The sequence below is a fragment of the Rhinolophus sinicus genome, chromosome 17 (assembly GCF_057876585.1).
Source record: "Rhinolophus sinicus isolate RSI-liver-muscle chromosome 17, RSI-T2T, whole genome shotgun sequence".
Classification (NCBI taxonomy): Eukaryota; Metazoa; Chordata; class Mammalia; order Chiroptera; family Rhinolophidae; genus Rhinolophus; species Rhinolophus sinicus.
This window is the reverse complement of record NC_142517.1, coordinates 150,898,794-150,917,373: the sequence shown is the minus strand read 5'-3', so window position 1 is coordinate 150,917,373 and position 18,580 is coordinate 150,898,794. Positions and strand designations below refer to the sequence as shown.

General features: G+C 35.3%; 1 protein-coding gene and 1 pseudogene across 7 annotated transcripts in view; one reads left to right on the top strand and one right to left on the bottom strand.

The window, feature by feature from the left end:
* Window positions 1–18,580, bottom strand: part of MARCHF7 (membrane associated ring-CH-type finger 7) — a 54,052-nt gene that overhangs the window by 34,366 nt on the left and 1,106 nt on the right. For all 7 annotated transcript variants that reach the window (XR_002137005.3, XR_012497707.2, XM_019727257.3 and 4 more), the window contains one exon: window positions 2,612–2,776. Coding sequence is in view for 5 of the 7 variants with exons in the window: in XM_019727257.3 (XP_019582816.3) it covers window positions 2,612–2,764 (153 nt within the window). In the remaining 2 variants the exon portion in view is untranslated. The remainder of the gene's footprint in view (window positions 1–2,611; window positions 2,777–18,580) is intronic.
* Window positions 1,842–2,605, top strand: LOC109445241 (small ribosomal subunit protein eS12 pseudogene; annotated as a pseudogene).

Here is an 18,580-nt window from a genome sequence, read left to right as displayed (position 1 = left end):
AGGATGTGTGTTTCTAGGAAATTGTTCATTTTTATAGCTTGTTCAATTTTCTGGCATATAACTGCTCATAGTAGTTCTTACGATCCTTTGTATTTCTGTGTTATCATGCGTAACATCTCCTTTTTCATTTCTTTTATTTGAGCCCTCTTTTTTCCTTTGTGAGACTAGTTAAAGGGTTGTCTATTTTGTTAATCCTTTCAAAATAACAAAGGCTAGTTTTACTTATCTTTCCTATTTTCTTTGCAGACTGTATTTCATTTATTTATGTTCTCATCTTTGTTATTTCCTTCCTTATACTATCTTTGGGCTTACTTTATTCTTCTTTTCACCATTCCTTTCTAACAATGTACTGGAAGTTCTAGCTAATGCAGTAAGGCAAGAAAAGGAAATAAAAGGTATACAGATTAGGAAGCAAAACAAAACTTTATTTGCAGAAGATATGATCATCTATGTAGAAATCAGTCAGAATCACCAAAAAAAATCTCCTGGAAATACTAAATGATTATAGTTAAGGTTGCAGGACACAAGGTTAAGATACAAAAGTCAATCACTTTCTTGTATATCAGCAGTGAAAAAGTGGAATTTGAAATTAAAAACTCTTATAACTCAGTAAGAAAATAATACCCCAATTTAAAAATGAGCAAACGATGTGAATGGACAGTCCTCCAAATTATAAAAATAGCCAATTAGCACATGAAAAGATGCTCAACATCATGAGACAACAAGGAAATCTAAATGAAAACTGCAATGAGACAATACTTTACACCCACGATAGGATGGCTAGAATCAAAATGTAGGATAAACGTAGGCGAGGATGTGGAGAAGTCAGAACCCTCACATACAACTGCTGGTGGAAATACAAAATAGTCCAGCCATTTTGGACAACAGTCTAGCAATTACTCAAGAAACTGAATACAGAGTTATCATATATGTACTTCAGCAATTCTACCCTTAGGTATATACACAAAATAACTGAAAACTTAAGTCCACACAGAAACTTGCACATAAATGATTATAGCAACATTATATTCATAATAGTCAAAAAGTGAAAGCAACCTGCATATCCATATGATGAATGGATAAACAAAATGTGGTATATCCATCCTTACAATGGAATATTATTGATCCATAAAAGGAATGAAATACTGATGATATGTACAACACAGATGAACCTTAAAAACGTGCTAAGTAAAAGAAGCGAGTCACAAAAGACCATACAGTGTATGTTTCCACTCATGTATCTGGAACTACAAAATAGGAAGATCTAGAGAAACAGAAAGTAGATTAGTGGCTGCTTACTGCTGGAGTGGAAGGGGAGGTGGTAGTAAAGTGATAGCTAAAGGATCTGGGGTTTTAACCTACAAATCATGCTTTCTGAGCTTTCTACTGTTTTACACCAGAACTACTGTGTTATACCCCTAACAAGCCTTTTCAAACACCAAAATGCTGTCAGTCCTAAGGAAAATTAGCTACGTCAAGAAAAGAGTACTTGTATAGTTTATTGTAGAATATTAACCCAAATTCATCTAAAAGATTGTTAGTAATATATCCTCACAAAACAGCCTATTAATTTTACAATCACCTACCACTAAAGCAAGATATTTAGACGCTATATTGTAAAAAAAAAAAAAAAAAAAAAAAAAAAAAAAAAAAAAAAAAAAAAAAAAAAAAAAAGAAAGAAAGAAAGAAAGAAAAACACAACAATCATTATTCCATCACTGCTTTGTATATTCACAGAGAAAAGTCAGATGAATGAACATAATGTTCAGGAAAACTGATGCAGCTCTTTCCCTACTGCCACACAATAGCTTGGAGGCATTCAAGACTCAGCTCCACCATAACCCACCGCCATAGAGAAGGAAAGCATTGCTGCTGGGGGTGTAACGGACGTTAATACTGCTTTACCAGAGATGCTGAAGACCGCCCTCATTCACAATGGCCTAGTATGTGGATTCTACGAAGCTGCCAAAGCCTCAGGCAAGCGCCAAGCTCATCTTTGTGTGCTTACATCCAACTGGGATGAACCTATGTACATCAAACTGGTGGAGGCCCTCTGTGCTGAACACCAAATCAACCTAATTAAGGTTGATGACAACAAGAAATTAGGGGAATGGGTAGGCCTCTGTAAAATCAACAGAGAGGGAAAACCCTGTAAAGTGGTTGGTTGCAGGTGTGTGGTGGTTAAGGCCTATGGCAAAGTCTCAGGCCAAATATGTCATCAAGGAGTACTTCAAATGCAAGAAGTGAACAAATAAACTGGGCTTGTTTCAATAAAAAATTTTAAAAAGATGCAACTTTTTAGTCTTTTGATAAAATCTTCCACACTGACATAAATTTATACTTAAATTGATACTTATTTTTTTTAAGTTAAAAGGTTCCCAAGTGTTTGTAAAATATGATGATTTTATAATCCCTTATTCATAATTCTGAAGTCCAAAAGTTTTTCATTTTGCTGCAGACACATCAAATGTGGTTTGACTACAGAATGCTTCAGATTCAGCTAAGGGTGTTATAAACACACACTACTATTTATCTAAAATCTAAACAAACATGTGGCCCCCAAGATTCTAAAAGAGAGACTGTGTATATATATTTCAAATTAAGAGGTTACCTGATATTCAGAATCCAGTCTAAATGAAGAGTCTCTTGAGTGATAGGTATCATTTAAACTACTTCCTCTGCTTCCAGACATCATCCTAGCACTTAAAGAGCTGGATGGTTGAACAGAAATTCTCCTTGGAATCCTTGAAGGTTTAGACTCCATTCTTAAGGTTTCCTGTGAAATGCAAATTTTGATTAATTGCCTTTGGGAAAACATGCAAACCTTCTATTCTTAATCCTCCTTTATCATCAGCTCAAATAAAAATTAACCAGGCAAATTAACTCTATCTGGCATGGTAAATTATGAGACTATCATCACCCCTCTTCTATGAAGCAGAGGTCTAAAGTCTATCAAAGGCTCCCTACTGTCCATAAAATGCAGCACACAGAAATGGGATAAGGAACTGAGGTTTGTTGTTTCCAAAGCCTGGGCTCTTTTCCTTAGTCAATTTTGTCTCTCCACAAAATCCTACATGAATTTGCCCTTGATTATCTTGCTATTCTTACCTATTATTAGTGTTCAATAGTTGTACTGTGAACATTAGCTACATTGTACTATTTGCACACTCCTTAACACAATGTTTTCATAGGCCTTTGTATGCCTAGAAAGTCTACACATTCCCCATTCTCTTCCTGGTCATGGTCTTAAAACAAGCATTTTCCATTGTGAGCTTCCCCTTTGTACATACTTTTATTAAGACATCATTCTACCTTATGTGGTAATTTGTTTTCCTGTCTATCTCCCCTTCTCAAAAGTGAAAATAATTTCTAAGTTTTCTTCACTAAACATTCTTCAACCCAGCCCAAGAGTAACCACTACTATAGCAGATTTTTAACTATATACAAATGGAATCATATAAAGGGTACTCTTATGTCTGGTTTCATTTGCTCAACAATATATTTGTCAGATTCATATGTATTGTTGCGTGCAGTTGTATTAAGTTCACTCTAATTGGTTTACATAGTATTTTATAGAATTCACACACAGAATTCATTTGCCTGTTCTACTGTGGACACTGGACTGTTTCCAGTTTTAGGCTATTACAAATAGTGCTGCTATAAAGATATTACTTTTATAAAATAAAATAAAAATTAAGTTTCCTGGGGAAAGGATTTACAATGAGGCCTCTGGATAACTGAGATGCCACCAGTGTTGAGAGTACAAAGAAGGGCAAAAGAAAGTAGCAAATAAAAAGAAATCACAATAATCTTTTCAACTTCTCCCACCCACTTTCAAGGTCAAAAATTATTCCCTTATTGTCCTGGGAGTGTTCTTGAAATTAAGGAAAGTATAAACAGATATACTTCACTTACTTGATGCTTAGTTTGGATTAAGGTATCGTATATACTTGCTGTATTAAAACATTCAAATTTAAACACTTAAGTTAAAAATACCTAATTCGTTTTAAGCATATAAATGCTTGTTAACTTATAAGTCTTGGATCAATCACCTTTCTACCTGAAAAGTTACTACACAAGAATTTCCTTTTTCAATAATACCTGTCTAAAAATATGGTATCAGGAATAACAGAAGAGAGGATAAAGAGAGCAAAAAGCAAAATATATGGTCTATATTGCAGAAGACATAGCAAACAAGAAAAAGATATAACACAAGTTCAATATCAATTAAACTAAGAATATCTAGCTAATGAAAAACCAGAGTAAAAGCTATACAGTGGAATATGATTAAATCAAAGAAAGCTTATCAAAAAGGACAATTTTGAATTTCTAGTTAAACATGACAGGTTATCTTCATACGAGTACATTTATTTTGGCCCCTCTTTTCAAAACCCCTATAAAATGAAGTGCATTAATCCAAAAGCTCTACCATGAAAAGAACAGGAAGCAGGGCCATAGAAGGCAAGAGATTTCAATGTATGTTTGGAAAATCCAAAGTAGAAGTAGAATAATTCAGCAGAGGATGAAACTACACCCTAGGTACTTAGAAAGTGGTAGAACTACAAGCAAAGCATTTGACCTTAGCACTCTGGAGAGAACCAAGACTTGGAGGTTCAAAGTACCATAAAAAGGGTTGAAAAGACAGTTGTTGAATTAAAATCTGTAGTTGGAGCAGTAAAACCCCAAAGTCTTCCCCTAGGTTCATTCTCCTAAAAATAGGATATTTGTTCTCTGGAGAATAAGGATCTCACAAGCAATCCCCCCCGCCCCAAATATACAATCATCTCTGGGGGGGTTAAGTATAAGGAATAAAAGAAAATCTATACACTCAATGTTGAGACCCAAGGACTCTTTCCTGGTTTTGTTTCTACAACGTTGTCAGGATTTTACTCTTGGATCACCAAACGGAACACCAGAAATAGGATTTCTGGATATCAACATTTTGAATGCTCCTAATTGCAAAGCTAGTTTACCTACTCCAAAGCAAAGTCCACTAGTCACCAAGAGTTTCTAATCAACTTTTTTAGTGCTTAATAGACAAACATCAAGGATCACTAGGTATCCAAGGAAGAGTTCCTATATGAAAGAACAAAGTTAACAATAAAAAAAAGGAATTGAGAGAAAATCTAGGGAAAGAAGCTAATTACTATCCTCAAAGGGATAAGACATTCATTCATAAATAATAACAGGATACTTGAGAAAGCAAATACAGTATAATAAAAAGCCTACGGAAATTCACAATGTGATACACTTTTTAAAAAATGTGATACACTGAAATAAATTCAACGTAAGAATTGGGAGTAAACTGAGTAAACCTCCCAGAAGTAGAAAATGTAACTTGAAAATAGGAGAATTGTCCAAGGGAATTATCATTTGGCTGTAATATAGTTATAAAGAGAGAGAAGAAAATGGAGGAAAATAATTATCAAAGAAATGAAAGAATCTAGAATTAAAGATATAAATCTACACATTGAAAGATTCAAGAGTACTCAGCAAATCAAAGAAAGACCAACACTAAGCACAATTTATCATCGTGAAATTTCAGAACACCTATAAGTTACAAGAGAGAAAAAACAGGTCACATACCAAAGTAATCAGAATGGCTTCTTTAATTATACCTTTAAACACCTTTAAGACAATGAAGCAATAATTGTAGTACCGAGAAAAATGTCTGGCTTGAATTCCAATCTGACAACTAAACGTGAGATGGAGAAGAACAGGACACAATTTCAGATATGCACAATCTTTTAAAAACCAATCGAAAAATAAAAAACCAGAGGAAGCTAAATGAAGAGCATGTGCTAGCGAAATGGGAGTGAGGAACTGAAGAACCAGACACAAAAGCAGAAACAGTAACAAAGGTTAAGTAGAAAGCATAGGAAACTTATCAAGACTGGAGCAGGACGACAGATAATGGAAGCAAAGTTCTAAGAAAAAAAATAGCATCAAATGGAAAGTATTTTGGTATGTGGCACTTGGAAAAGAAAAGTGGAGTACTTAGAACAAGGGCAATTTAATAAATTTTCTAACTTTGGAAAATAGAACTATTAATCAAGAAAGGAGCTATTGCTGTGTTTGGGTGAACTCTTTACTATTTACATAGTTATAATAATATAAACAGTTTACTGATTTTACTGCAAACACGAGGTGGGTTGATGGTGGTTAGGGGAAGCAAGGACAATGATGAATAAGGAAAACATATATAATATTGAAAAATCATGAAATAACAGTACAAACACATCATTTAGAAATATGAAGGTAAATCCTAGAAGAGCTAAAAGTTGAGGTTTGCTGCCTTTGGAAAATGGGACTACAAATGAGAGAACAGGGTAGGGCAAAGGACTGCTGTTTTCCTGTTAAGTAAGATGATCATAGTTCCTAGTTTGCCTAGAACAGTCCTAGTTTATGGCCAGAAAAGTCCTAATTTGTGCTCATTACCCCAGGACAATTATTAATAGTGCTTGCGTTGTCTCTTGCAAGTGGCCTGGTTTGGATGATAAAGCATATGATCACTTCAGCTTTTTATAAGCTATGCATCTGTACAAAATTTTATTTAAAAGAGGTGTTACGAATTAGACTTTTAAAGAAAGCATACATTAGGATGAATATTAATGGCTAAAACACTGACATGATATGCAAAAGCCCACAAATGATCTGACAAGCAGCAGATTAGTTATTTTATCAAGAAGGCTATGAAAATACTAAACAAGGGACCTTATTTGTGATCTGAGGGTTTTAAACAGAAAGAAAATATTTTTTAAGAGGTACAGGGTTACAGATGTTTCTTCAACAATAATAATGCTTCTTAATCCTACCTCTCATTGTTTACTTTGACTATATTTATACCCTTCTTACTTGCAGAATGAAACTAACCTAGTAGGAAATCTGCTCAAAACAAACCTCTTGAGAGAAGGCAAAGAGGCAGAGCCCTCTGAGAGAGAAAATTTATACCATATGAAACTATTTTTGGCAACTCTTCTACATAAATTGATTGAATTTTGACAACGTAGGTGTTACCAGAGAACTTATATAATTTGGTTGCGTAAGTTGTAGGTCAAAAGCACAAAAAGTAGCAAAAAAATTAAAACGTGCAGTCCTTGAAAAACTTCTACCAGACCACTTACAAGGTAATATAAGGCATCTTTTTAAGTTCATTCATTCATCAAATAGTTTTTTAGCTGCTTAGTATGTGCTAGGCACATTAATTAATACTAAACAAGGGGATGAGGTAAGGGGACATCAAATGGGACAGTGATTATCAAGAAGATGTAGTCTAGTAAAGAACAAACAAGCTACATAACCACATAATTTAGTTGTTAAGTGCTAGAAAGGAAAAGGTATCAGCAAAAATAACACACTAGCAGGAAAAAGGTATTTGAAAGGTATTAATGCTTTTAATCAAGACTTAGAGAGTGCAACAAGCTGAAATCAACAAACAAGACAAAAACTCATAGACACAGACAACAGTTTAGTGGTTACTAGAGGGTGAGGGGTGAGGTGGGCAGTAGATAAGGGTAAAAGGGGTCAAATATACAGTGACGGAAGGAGAACTGATTCTGGGTGGTGAACACACAATGTGATATATAGATGATGTATTATAGAATTGTACACTTAAAACCTATATAATTTTACTAACCAATGTCAGCCCAACAAATTTAAAAAGAAAAAGAGTACAACACAAGAAAAGATCTTATGTATAACCTTTCCTCAATGGTCAATACAATGATATGATTTCACAATTGGACAGTCAAGCTCTGTTTGATAAGATAAAAACGTACCACACCAGGGCTGGCTTCATAGTGTGACCTATATAGACGTTCAGAGCCCTAAGCTTGTTTAAAAGCTCTGCTGTTGACATCTTGAGCTTCTTAATTTCATCTTTGAACTTGTGCTTTATAGGTGAAGTCAGGACAGTGGAGCATAAGCATAAGAGATAGTTGCCCGTCTTCCATGTCTTCCAACTCAATTGCATACAGCACTCATCATTTCTATGCAACTTACATAACACAATTCGTACTCTGAGACTCCCCGAAGTCCTAGCATCATGGGTTCAACTGGAATGTGCTTAAGTTCCTTATCAACAAATATGACCAAAGCTGAGGCACCAACAGTTGCAAAAGGCCACATTTTCCATTGTCCAGAACTTGCTTCAAATGAAGAAAATAAGGTAATGAGCCACAAAGCCTCAAAAATCTTATGATTAATATTTGGGAGTTTTACTTTACTGAATTTTTCGACTTTGGAAATAAAGTCTCTTGAGTAAAGCTGTTATTTAACTGTTAGTTTACATAGTCATATTTTTAATTATGTTAAGTGTACCCTCACCTTGAGGAATTTTAATAGTGACTGACATAAGCAACAGTAGTGGAAAACAGGTATTCATACCAACTCCACAATTTATGTGCTCTATTTCATAAACCCGTGGGGTTGTTAGATACTAAAAAAACTGACTACTTTTTTTGTAGGTAATTTCATTCTCCTAGGAAACTCTGAAGAGCTTGTTAAAGGAAAGTTCATGTTTTAGGTGGCCTGGAACATTATAAAGGATCTTTATACCAAAAAAAAAGGTTTTCCTACTTAAAAACAGCACAATTCAAATCTATTCGGTCCAGGTAAAAAGCCTGAAGGCACTAACTCTATCTGACATGCAAAATTCTATAACTGGTTCTATGCCTGATATTATCTGTAAGTTACCAAGGTCTCATAATCACAAGCTAATTAAACACAACTGAAAAACATCTCACAACTTACACTAGAATACAAACAAATTTAAATTAAATTTTACAATGTTTTTCAACAAGACTTTACTTGGATATCAGGCCTACTCTGAATAAACCAACAGTCTGTCTCTAAGAATACCAAGCTAGGCTCTGTCTAAAGGAAAACTCACCATTAACCTACGAGTTTTCTTCTTTTGTATTTTATCCTACGAATAATGGCACCATTTCCCAAAATAAATCTTTCAATTGTTTCCTACTAATTTAAAACGGAAGTTTAAATTCTTTGGCCCAGCATCCAGAACTCTAACCTACCCTTTTCACTTAATTTCCAACTACCACTTGGAAAAAACAAAACAAAAACCTAGTTCCAGCTCACTTTTTAAGAGTTAGTTACTGAGTGCTTAACCATCACATTTCCAGAGTTTAGCACATCTCCTGAACTCATATTTCAGGAGTAGGGGACTGAATGGAATTAAATATGTAAATACTATGATAAGATGTAATAGCAGATATATACAAAATGTTATGGGGGAGAATCTTCAGTTCTTGATAATGGCAAAATATTCAAACCAATCCTTCCCCTCAATCAATGAAAAATATTAAATAAAACATAAAGAACATCCTTTTCAAAGCAATGAAGGGATGACAAGATAATAAGGAATTACTACGTAAATAATAAAGGGAAAACAGGAATCTGAAAGATATGAAAGTACAAAAAGCCACTTTTGCGCTCAGGGTATTTGTAAATCCAGAAAATTTAAATTTCAATTTGCCAGTCTCACAGAAGGAAATCAAACCCCAGACATGCACAAGGTTTGGAATCTATTAGGCCATCACAATCAGCTGGACTCCAAAGGTCTCCAACAACAGGGTAAGAGTCAAACCAGAAGTAAACCAGTTCTTGTGCAGGTTGGCAGCTAAGGTTGCTATTTCCTGGACGGCAAATTAAGGTTAAACCTTCAATTAGGTTTAAGGTGGTCCTAACCTAGTACGCCACCAAGTACCTGACAGAAGCAAACACAAATCTTCCTGGAGGAATATGCCTTCATGCTAGGCTTCAGATTATATCTACAATCTTTCAAGTATAATGAGCAGGAGATAACTAAGCATACAATGAAATAAGGCACCATAAACAAGGTCCTTGAGATGCAACACATGAGAGATAAAATAGGCTAGCAAAAATGTCAAATCAAGTATTTCAGGTAGATTATATACAACAACTATATTTGCAATACTTAAATGAAGAGAGCTTAAAAATATGTGCAGGGAAAAGAACACATAAAAATCAAAGCACTTGAAAAATGAACTAAAATTTTAGAACTGAAAAATACAATAAACATAATTAAATGTAAATGACACAAGGATGAGACACACCCAAAATGGAGAACATTCTGTAAGATAACTGGCATGGATTCTTCAAAAAGTCAACGTCACAAGAAAAAAAATATGAAAGCACTGTACTGTTCTAGTTTGAAACTAAACAAAATCAAATGCAATGCATGAACCTTTATTGAATCCTTATTCAAAAAAACAACAGGAGGGAGCAACTGGCCAGCTCAATTGGTTAGAGCACGGTGCTCTTAACAAGGTTGCTGGTTCGATTCCCCACATGAGCCACTGTGAGCTGCGCCCTCCACAGCTAGACTGAAACAACTACTTGACTTGGAGCTGATGGGTCCTGGAAAACACATTTAAATAAAAGTTTAAAAAAACAGAACAAAAAAACCCCAGCAAGTTTGAATATAGACTGAATTTTAGCAACGTGTCGCAATGTCTCCAACTTAATATGAAATGGTTCTAAAATAACAATACATATTTTAGAAAATAAGCACTACATGTAGTTACATATAACCTATATAGATACAAAGCAAATACAGCAAATAATATTAACTTCTGAATGTAGGTGAGGTTATATGGATATTAATTTTACTGTTTTCCCAACTTTTCTGTACTTGAATATTTTCAAGCAAAATAAAACACACAAAATTGGGGGGAAGTGTTTCATCTCTCCTTGGTATTAAGATAGCCACAAATCACTCCTACTCTACCATGAATAAACCAGATAATCTACTATATCACTTTTATTGAGTCCACCAGAACTGAGATTGCAAGGCACTCAAATGAACTGAAATACAAAGAATGGCAAGACCCTCCAACAAAGAGAGATGGGACAAAGATGACCACCATAAAAGCTGGTAAGAAACAAGTCAAATTTTCTCAAATTCTTAAAGTCCTGAAGGCCAAATATTTGCTAGTATGACAGTTTAGAAACTCTGGGAACCTCAATATAAAATGTCTCTTCCACAGGCCTCCACTGGGTGTTCAAAAGAAAGAACGAGGACAAACAGGAGGCCTGGCCTGGCAGTCTCCGTTTCTGGAGTATGACCACACAGGGCCTGCCTATTTTTAAGAGAAGGAGAACCTGAAGAGGCTAGGCTCATCCATGCTCCACTCTGCGTGAGTACAAGGTAAGAACAGCTGTTGCTAGGAAAGGGGTAGGAAATCCAATTTCTGCATCTATACAAGGCAGATGGTCTTGTGGCCACTGGAGAAGGGCTATGAAACCTGCCTGCCCCAGACACTCCTCCAGTATAAGGCAAAGATCAGCTGGAAGTGACGGGGTGGTGGCAGTAATCTGCCTGCACTCTAGACTCCACTGCAGGAGGCAGGGAGAAGGGCAGAAATCTTGGGACAGCCCCACCTCTGAGGATAAGGCACACAGAGTTGCCTAAGACTGGAGAAGGATGCACAGAGCTAAGAACACTCCCATTCACCATGAGCTTTGGTCCAAGAAGCAACAGCAGTCCACTGCTGACGCTGCAGCTAGAGAAAGAATACTGAAAGGAACCCTGCCAGCCCAGGTCTCGCGTGAAGCACCACGGAGCGGCTGTCCACTACTGCAACAGTGAACGGCCACTATGTGATGCTTAATGTGCTTTATCTGAAGGTCAATAAAGCAATCATAAAGCTCAAACCCAGCTCAACTACATCCTAAACCAACTCAACCCCCCACAGTAAGTCAGACAGAAGCGGAGTTTGTACATTTCCAGGCACACATATCCCAAAGTCTCTACTGTTTTTTCATTTACAGAATTTGGCATTCAATCAAAAATTACACCACATATTTCAACAACATGGATGGACCTAGAGGGTATTATGCTAAGTGAAATAAGTCAGACAGAGAAAGATAAATACCATATCACCTCATTTATATATGGAATCTAAAGAACAGAATAAACGAGCAAACAGAACAGAAATAGACTCATAGATACAGAGAACAAACTGATGGCGGCGAGAAGGAAAGAGGGTTGAGGGGATGGATAAGGAAGGTGAAGGGATTGAGAAGTACAAATTAGTAGTACAAAATAGTCACGGGGATGTGAAATATAGTATGGGGAATACAGTCAATACTGTAAGAACTATGAATAGTGTCAGATGGGTACTAGGCTTATTGGAGACCACTTCATAAATTATATAAATTCCTAACCACTACACTGTACACCTGAAACTAATTAATTAGGTTGGTGCAAAAGTAATTGTGTTTAAAATGATAAAAATAATTGCAAAAACTACAATTACTTTTGCACCAATCTAATAAAACAATATTGAGTGTCAACTATAATTTTAAAAAATATACATAATCACAGGATGTTAAGTACAGTATAGGAAATATAGTCAGTCTTATTGTATTGTAATAGCTATGCAGTGTAAGATGGGTAGCAGACTTTTAGGGTTTATCATTTTGTGAGATGTGTAAACATCTAATCACTATATTGTTTTGTACATCTGAAACTAGTTTAAAAAAAAATTTACACCATACAAAAATACAAGGAAAAGAAAATAAAAAAAATCAATCCATTGCTAAGTCAGTGGAACCAGAAGAAGAGGGAGCCCCAAGGTAGCAAAGCGGGGAACTGATGAATTTGAAAAATAAGGAACTGGGAAATAGGCTAGATGCAAATTATCCAGACTGAATCATGGAAAAACATATGATGGTAAACACAGGTGAGAGTTTAAGAGACACTAAGGAAGAATAAGAAAGTCTTTAGTACATTTGAGTTATATAGAAGGAAAGAACTAGGGCAGAGAAAAAAAACCAGAGCTACTGGCTGAAAATTTCCCAAAACTGATGAAGGCTCTGCATCAAAAACACCAACAAATACCAACTAGAATAATTAACAATTATACTAATAGCTAGATTACTCAAACCAGACTGTTGACAATCATTATACTTTTAAAAAATCTGAAAATGTTATGGGACTATTGAGCAGTAAGCCAAAAGTTCCAGATAAGAGACTTCAAAGGAGGTGAGCTGACCTCTGAAGAATGAAAACAGAAAAAGAGGAAGAAGGTATAAAGATACTAAAGATGTTGAAAATGTAAGCGTGAGGGGGTGAAATTAAAGGCATGGAAAGGGAGAGGAACACGGGAAGGACTCTGAAGGAAATCAAATGCAGATTATATCCAGACAGTAAAGGCAATCTTGTGTTCTCTGCTTAGGAGTCTGTACTTTAATAAGGCAACAGTTTTGAAGTTTTTTACCACCAGTAATTTGTACATTTTTTCCTTAAGGATCCCAGAAATTATGTTCCTGATAATTAGAGTTCTTAAACATGAAACAATTAGTAGTCTAACAAAACTTTACCTATTTTGCCTAACCTTAATAGATTCATACACAGCTTCCTGCAATTCTCATAATACTGAAACTCCGTAATTAATTGTATTACCTTTGTGGAACTGTGGGGGAACAAACTACTGATACAGGCTACAGGCTTAGGAACTACTCAAGATTTTGAACCAGCATCACGTAAACAAACAAAAAAACCCAAAGTAAATCAGTATTAAGAACAAGTCATTAGGAAGAGATACGGTGGCTCCAAGACAAATGAGTGAAGGCCCAAAGTAAATGGATAGAAGGCAGAGACAATACATCTCAAATAGAAAAGAGTGGTGGGGAGGGATTCTTCAGTTACTGAAGAACTAGAACACACGTGCGCGCACACACTTTTTCCCACGGAGTTGGGAGTGGAGGACAAGGAGACACACACTACCACGAGCTGGTTTTAAGGAATGAGTAGTCCAAAGTGCCCAGAAAAGGTCTAGAAGCATGTCAGAAATAGTTTACAAAACACAGGAGGAGCAGTCTGGGGAGAAAATACTTTCAATCACTTACGTTGATTTACTTTTTCCCGTATACATACGATATCTCCTTGCCTTCTCCCGGTACTGTACCTTCCATCTGGTCAGCTTTAGTGTCCCCGCCCCTTCACTGACTACATCTAATTAGTAGAGTTTGGGCACTGTGAAAAAGTAAACTGAAAAACTTCAGGCAGTATATAAGAAAACGCATGGCACAGAGGAGGTCTACCTAGCACCCTACTTAAGAGTGAAGCTTTTTGCCTGAGCACTACCACAAGTTGCCTATCAAACAGGGCTTGGATTTTGGGTTTATTACTAAATTTGGAAAAGCTGTGAATTCCTAAGATCAGAGAAACAGCAGTATAACACTCAAGTTTTTCATTGATTCTGCTTATAAAGAGATCTGTTCCGGATCTGCCAAGTCACACAGTAGTCATAAACCAAATAACCAGATTAACAAAAAGGCCCTAGCCCTATCCATATTAAAAAACAAAACAAAAACTAAGCCTTCTCTTATTTTAAATGCATTCATTAATAAAGGGTATTTTTTTCCAAAATAGGAAACTGAGGCTTGGCAAGATATATTAAGCATTGCCCAATTTTCAGCACATGAGCCAATTCCTAACTATTGTATTTATAAAAACAGGATACTTAAGAGTGCAAGCTTTGATGTCTGTCAAAGCTGGCACTCAAAGCTGTCTCCTTTACTTAGTGCGACTCTAGGCTTAATCTCTCTAATGATGAACTCCTTTACCTATGAAAATAGGAATAACAATACCAACTTCACAGGTACACTGTGAACTTTGCTGGCACATCGTATGCATTCAGGAAATGCTAGCTATTATTAAGCAATGTCATCAGTGTTAAAAGATTTTCCTTACAGCTTAGTAGACATTCTATTGGCTTTTCATTATTTGAAATTTGTCTTTAACACATAGAAAAAAATTTTTTTAACTCATTCACATTAATGTATACGAAGATAATCACTGGAGGGTAAAGAAACTTATATACCTTACATACATAAGTACACGCATAAAAAATTTGGAAAAAACAGCCATTGACATTTTACTGTATCTCTGGGTGGGTTTTGTTTTCTTCTTTTTTCTTAGTTTTCCAAAATTTATTTAATGTACTTGGTCTTACTTTGATAAATAACAGAAAAAGTTATTTGCAAATGAAAAGACATGTTTTTCACAACTTATATTACAATAAAATCTATAAAAAACAAAGACTAATTCGCTTTCTAAATTGCAGTGCTGCTGGTTTATACTCGTTAGTATCTACATGCCACAAAGTAATAAATATTAAACAATAAAGTACTATTCTAGTAAATACTAAGTGGAAGGTAAGGTTAAAATCTTCACAAGGTAAAAACTTCACAAAATGCAGTTGAGATTACCTGAGTATGTCTTAAAATTGTTTTCATTATGAAAAATTTCAAACACACACAAAAGTAGAGACAATAATGAACCTCCATGGACAATCAACAGTCTTCAACAATTAACCTATCATGTTTTTTATTTTATTCACTATTTTAAAACAAATCCCAATCATGACATCAATAAGGATGTGTGTTCTTAAAATGTTCTAAGCAACCTGTGGTAAATGACAAAATACAGCTATAAATCCTTCCCATCCAAGTTTGCACACTCCTCTGCGTTGTGATGCTGTTGCTGCCCAGGAAGAGGTGAAATCTTACTTCCCCACCCTTTGAATGTGGGCTAACCTCGTGAGACTTACTCTGACTAAAAGAATGCAGTGTTAAGTGACATTATATGATCTGCCAGGCTGTAAGAAGCCTTATAGCTTCCACTTAACTTCTCTTGGGTTGTTGTTTTAAGAACCCCTGGTCATAAAAGAACACATGGAGCAAAGCCTAAATGTTAACCAACACCAACTGCCAGACATGTGAGTGATGCCATCTTGGAACCTGCAGCCGGAGAAATCCTTCAGCTTACTGCTGGTACATGAGACAACCCAGGCAAAACCCGTATAACTGTCCAACAAGCACTCAGAACTGTAAAAAAAAACAGTTTTAATCCACTAAATTTTGAGGCAGTTTGCTATGCAGCAACAAAGCTTCATAACTTATCCTAACTTTTACTGTCCTACAATTACTACATTAACATACACCCATGAAAAATCTGATTCAATTTCAGGGTCTTTGAATTTGTCTTAAAAATGCAGGGGACTTGTAGTTACTGAATTAGCAAACATTACTATACAATAAATTCATGGCATGAAGGACCAAGTTATCACACAAAATACCAGTGTACTGTAACAGTCAATTGTCTTCCAGAAATATAAACACAGTTACAATTCCATTATTTACCTCCACTTGGTATAATATCCTTTTGTTTAAAAAAAAATCTGCTTCTGGGGAAATTTTTTTTCCTCAAAGGAAGTCCTAGTGTTTTCTTGATCTTCGTAAACATGGAGACGTGGAAGCTAAGGGTGGTCACACGAAGCAAGCACTTTAAAAGCACAGAACTTCTTAGGTCTTTTGAGAAATGCCTCTTGATTTTTAGCTTACAAATATTTAAGACACAGGTACTAGTATACCCAGGTCTTAAAAAATATAAGTAGAAAAAAGTTTAACATCTCCATGAGAAATATTACTATGATGTTAAGTCTACATTACAGTACTTTATGAGATAATCTGTTCTCCTTTGAAGTACATGTTTAATGTGTTAAGTCTCAAATTTCAATCTTCATCAAGTGGAAACCATTTTAGGGTTTTTTCCTGGAAAGTGAGAAATACATTACACTGAAGTGCAATGATCATAATGGAAAGATGAGAACTAGATTTTAAGATTCAAAATTTGCCCTCTTTTAAAGCTGTTGACAAAAGTGGGTGTAGAGCAGTAGGTGATTTTAAAACCAGGTATTCAACTGATCTAGTCTAACCGGTAGAGTCACAGAGAAATATATTTGAGAGCAAGAAAAACCAGCTTTGATCACATGAGCTGAGACCAGAGTAGAAAAGTTAAAAATTAAGGTCAGTGAAAATTAAAACCCAGCCAACTCTCAAATTATAATTTTATCCCCCTCTTTTGGGTTCATCTTATGATTAGCAATTATATCAAAGATAGAATTTTTGTAAAATAATGATTTGTGAGAAGATAAATTATTTTCATTGTAACAGAATTCTGCTTTTGTAAACTCAAGTGTATCTTAGTGGAAACTCAAAATTTTACTCATTTTAAATTGAAATCATCTTGATGTGATCAGTTGTTGCTTCTGTTAATTAAGTTACAAGATTGATTAGTTCTTAAATTTATTGGTTAAAAATGAGGTCTGATGAAAGCCTGTGCATTTCCCACTTTATTATCGGCACTGGCACTTAATTATCTGTAGTAACAGAAGTATGTATCAGCAAAGATAACAAAAACATTTTTATTTGCTTTAGAAATTCAATAGTTCTCCATTCCCATAGAGCACTAATTTTGTAAAATACAGAAGGTCTTTTACGTCATGCTAACCTTCCATTCAATTTGTTTCAGCTATGAGGAACAAACTGTCCTGTCCTAAAACCATGATTCCATGACTTTGCAGTTTCCTCATCAAACTCTTAGTTATCCTTCCATCTCAGTTAAGGCAAGACTTCAGGTAAAATTTTCCCCATGATTAAACACCCCTCTTCTATGCTCCCACAGTGCTACCATGCACTTAACTAAGATAATAGCAATAGTTGTTGATATGTTAGTCTGATGACTAAAGTGTGAGTTGTGGAGGGTAGATGCTGTCAAGCTTATTCTTGTAATGTGAAGCCCTAATCTAGTAGCCAGGCTACAACAAATAACAAATTATCAAAAAAATGTTTTATATTATACAATAATTTTGTACTATTACAATTATTTCCCTAAAATATAATTATTAAAATGTGTGTAATTCTTGACAATATACCAGATGACGAATTGTGTGAAGTGGATAGAGCCAATTAAAAATTGGCTGAATCGGTGCTATGGATGACTTTTTACATCCAAGTTGATTATGTGGCACCTTCAAGTAAAACCTCTGGGCATGTCTATATATAGGGGCATCTTTGTGCTTTATCTAGGAAAATAAACTCTTCTGCCAATGTGGCAGAAGGAGTAATCACTTGTACTTAAGTAGGAATTTTTAATCTTATTCAAAATATCAGACCCAGCATGTAACGTTGGAAAGAACCCAAGATTATGCATACCCACCATGCTTACATCTATGGTATAATTTAGGGCAAAATAAGAGTTGTAAAAAGTTCTTACCTAAAAACATTTGTAGCAGAGAACTTAAATATGTATGCTGTGTGTGAAGTAGTCAGCACTTGATGGGGAACACATTAGAGGCAGAGAAAAACTTTAAGGTTATTCGGACCATAATTCGTGAATATAAACAACTGGACATCAGGTATCAATTCCAACTGTTTGTATCCATTAAAAATACACTCCGCAAGTATTAGGTCCACCAGTATCTTGACTGCTACACACTACCCCATCTAATTGAATCCCCTCTTCAAGTCTAGGAATTAACTGCTATACTTCTAAGGAAATCTGAGAGGTTAAATAATTTCAGCAAAATCAATACTCAAACCCAGATCTTCTGACCCTAACGTTTCATACATCACTGATGTTTCATCACAAATGCTGTAGAGCTGTAAATGAAATACTGAGCCCATTTCTGAAACAAAATTTTATCTCATGAAAAACCCTAGCTACATTATGTCTGCCTTAACAGTATAC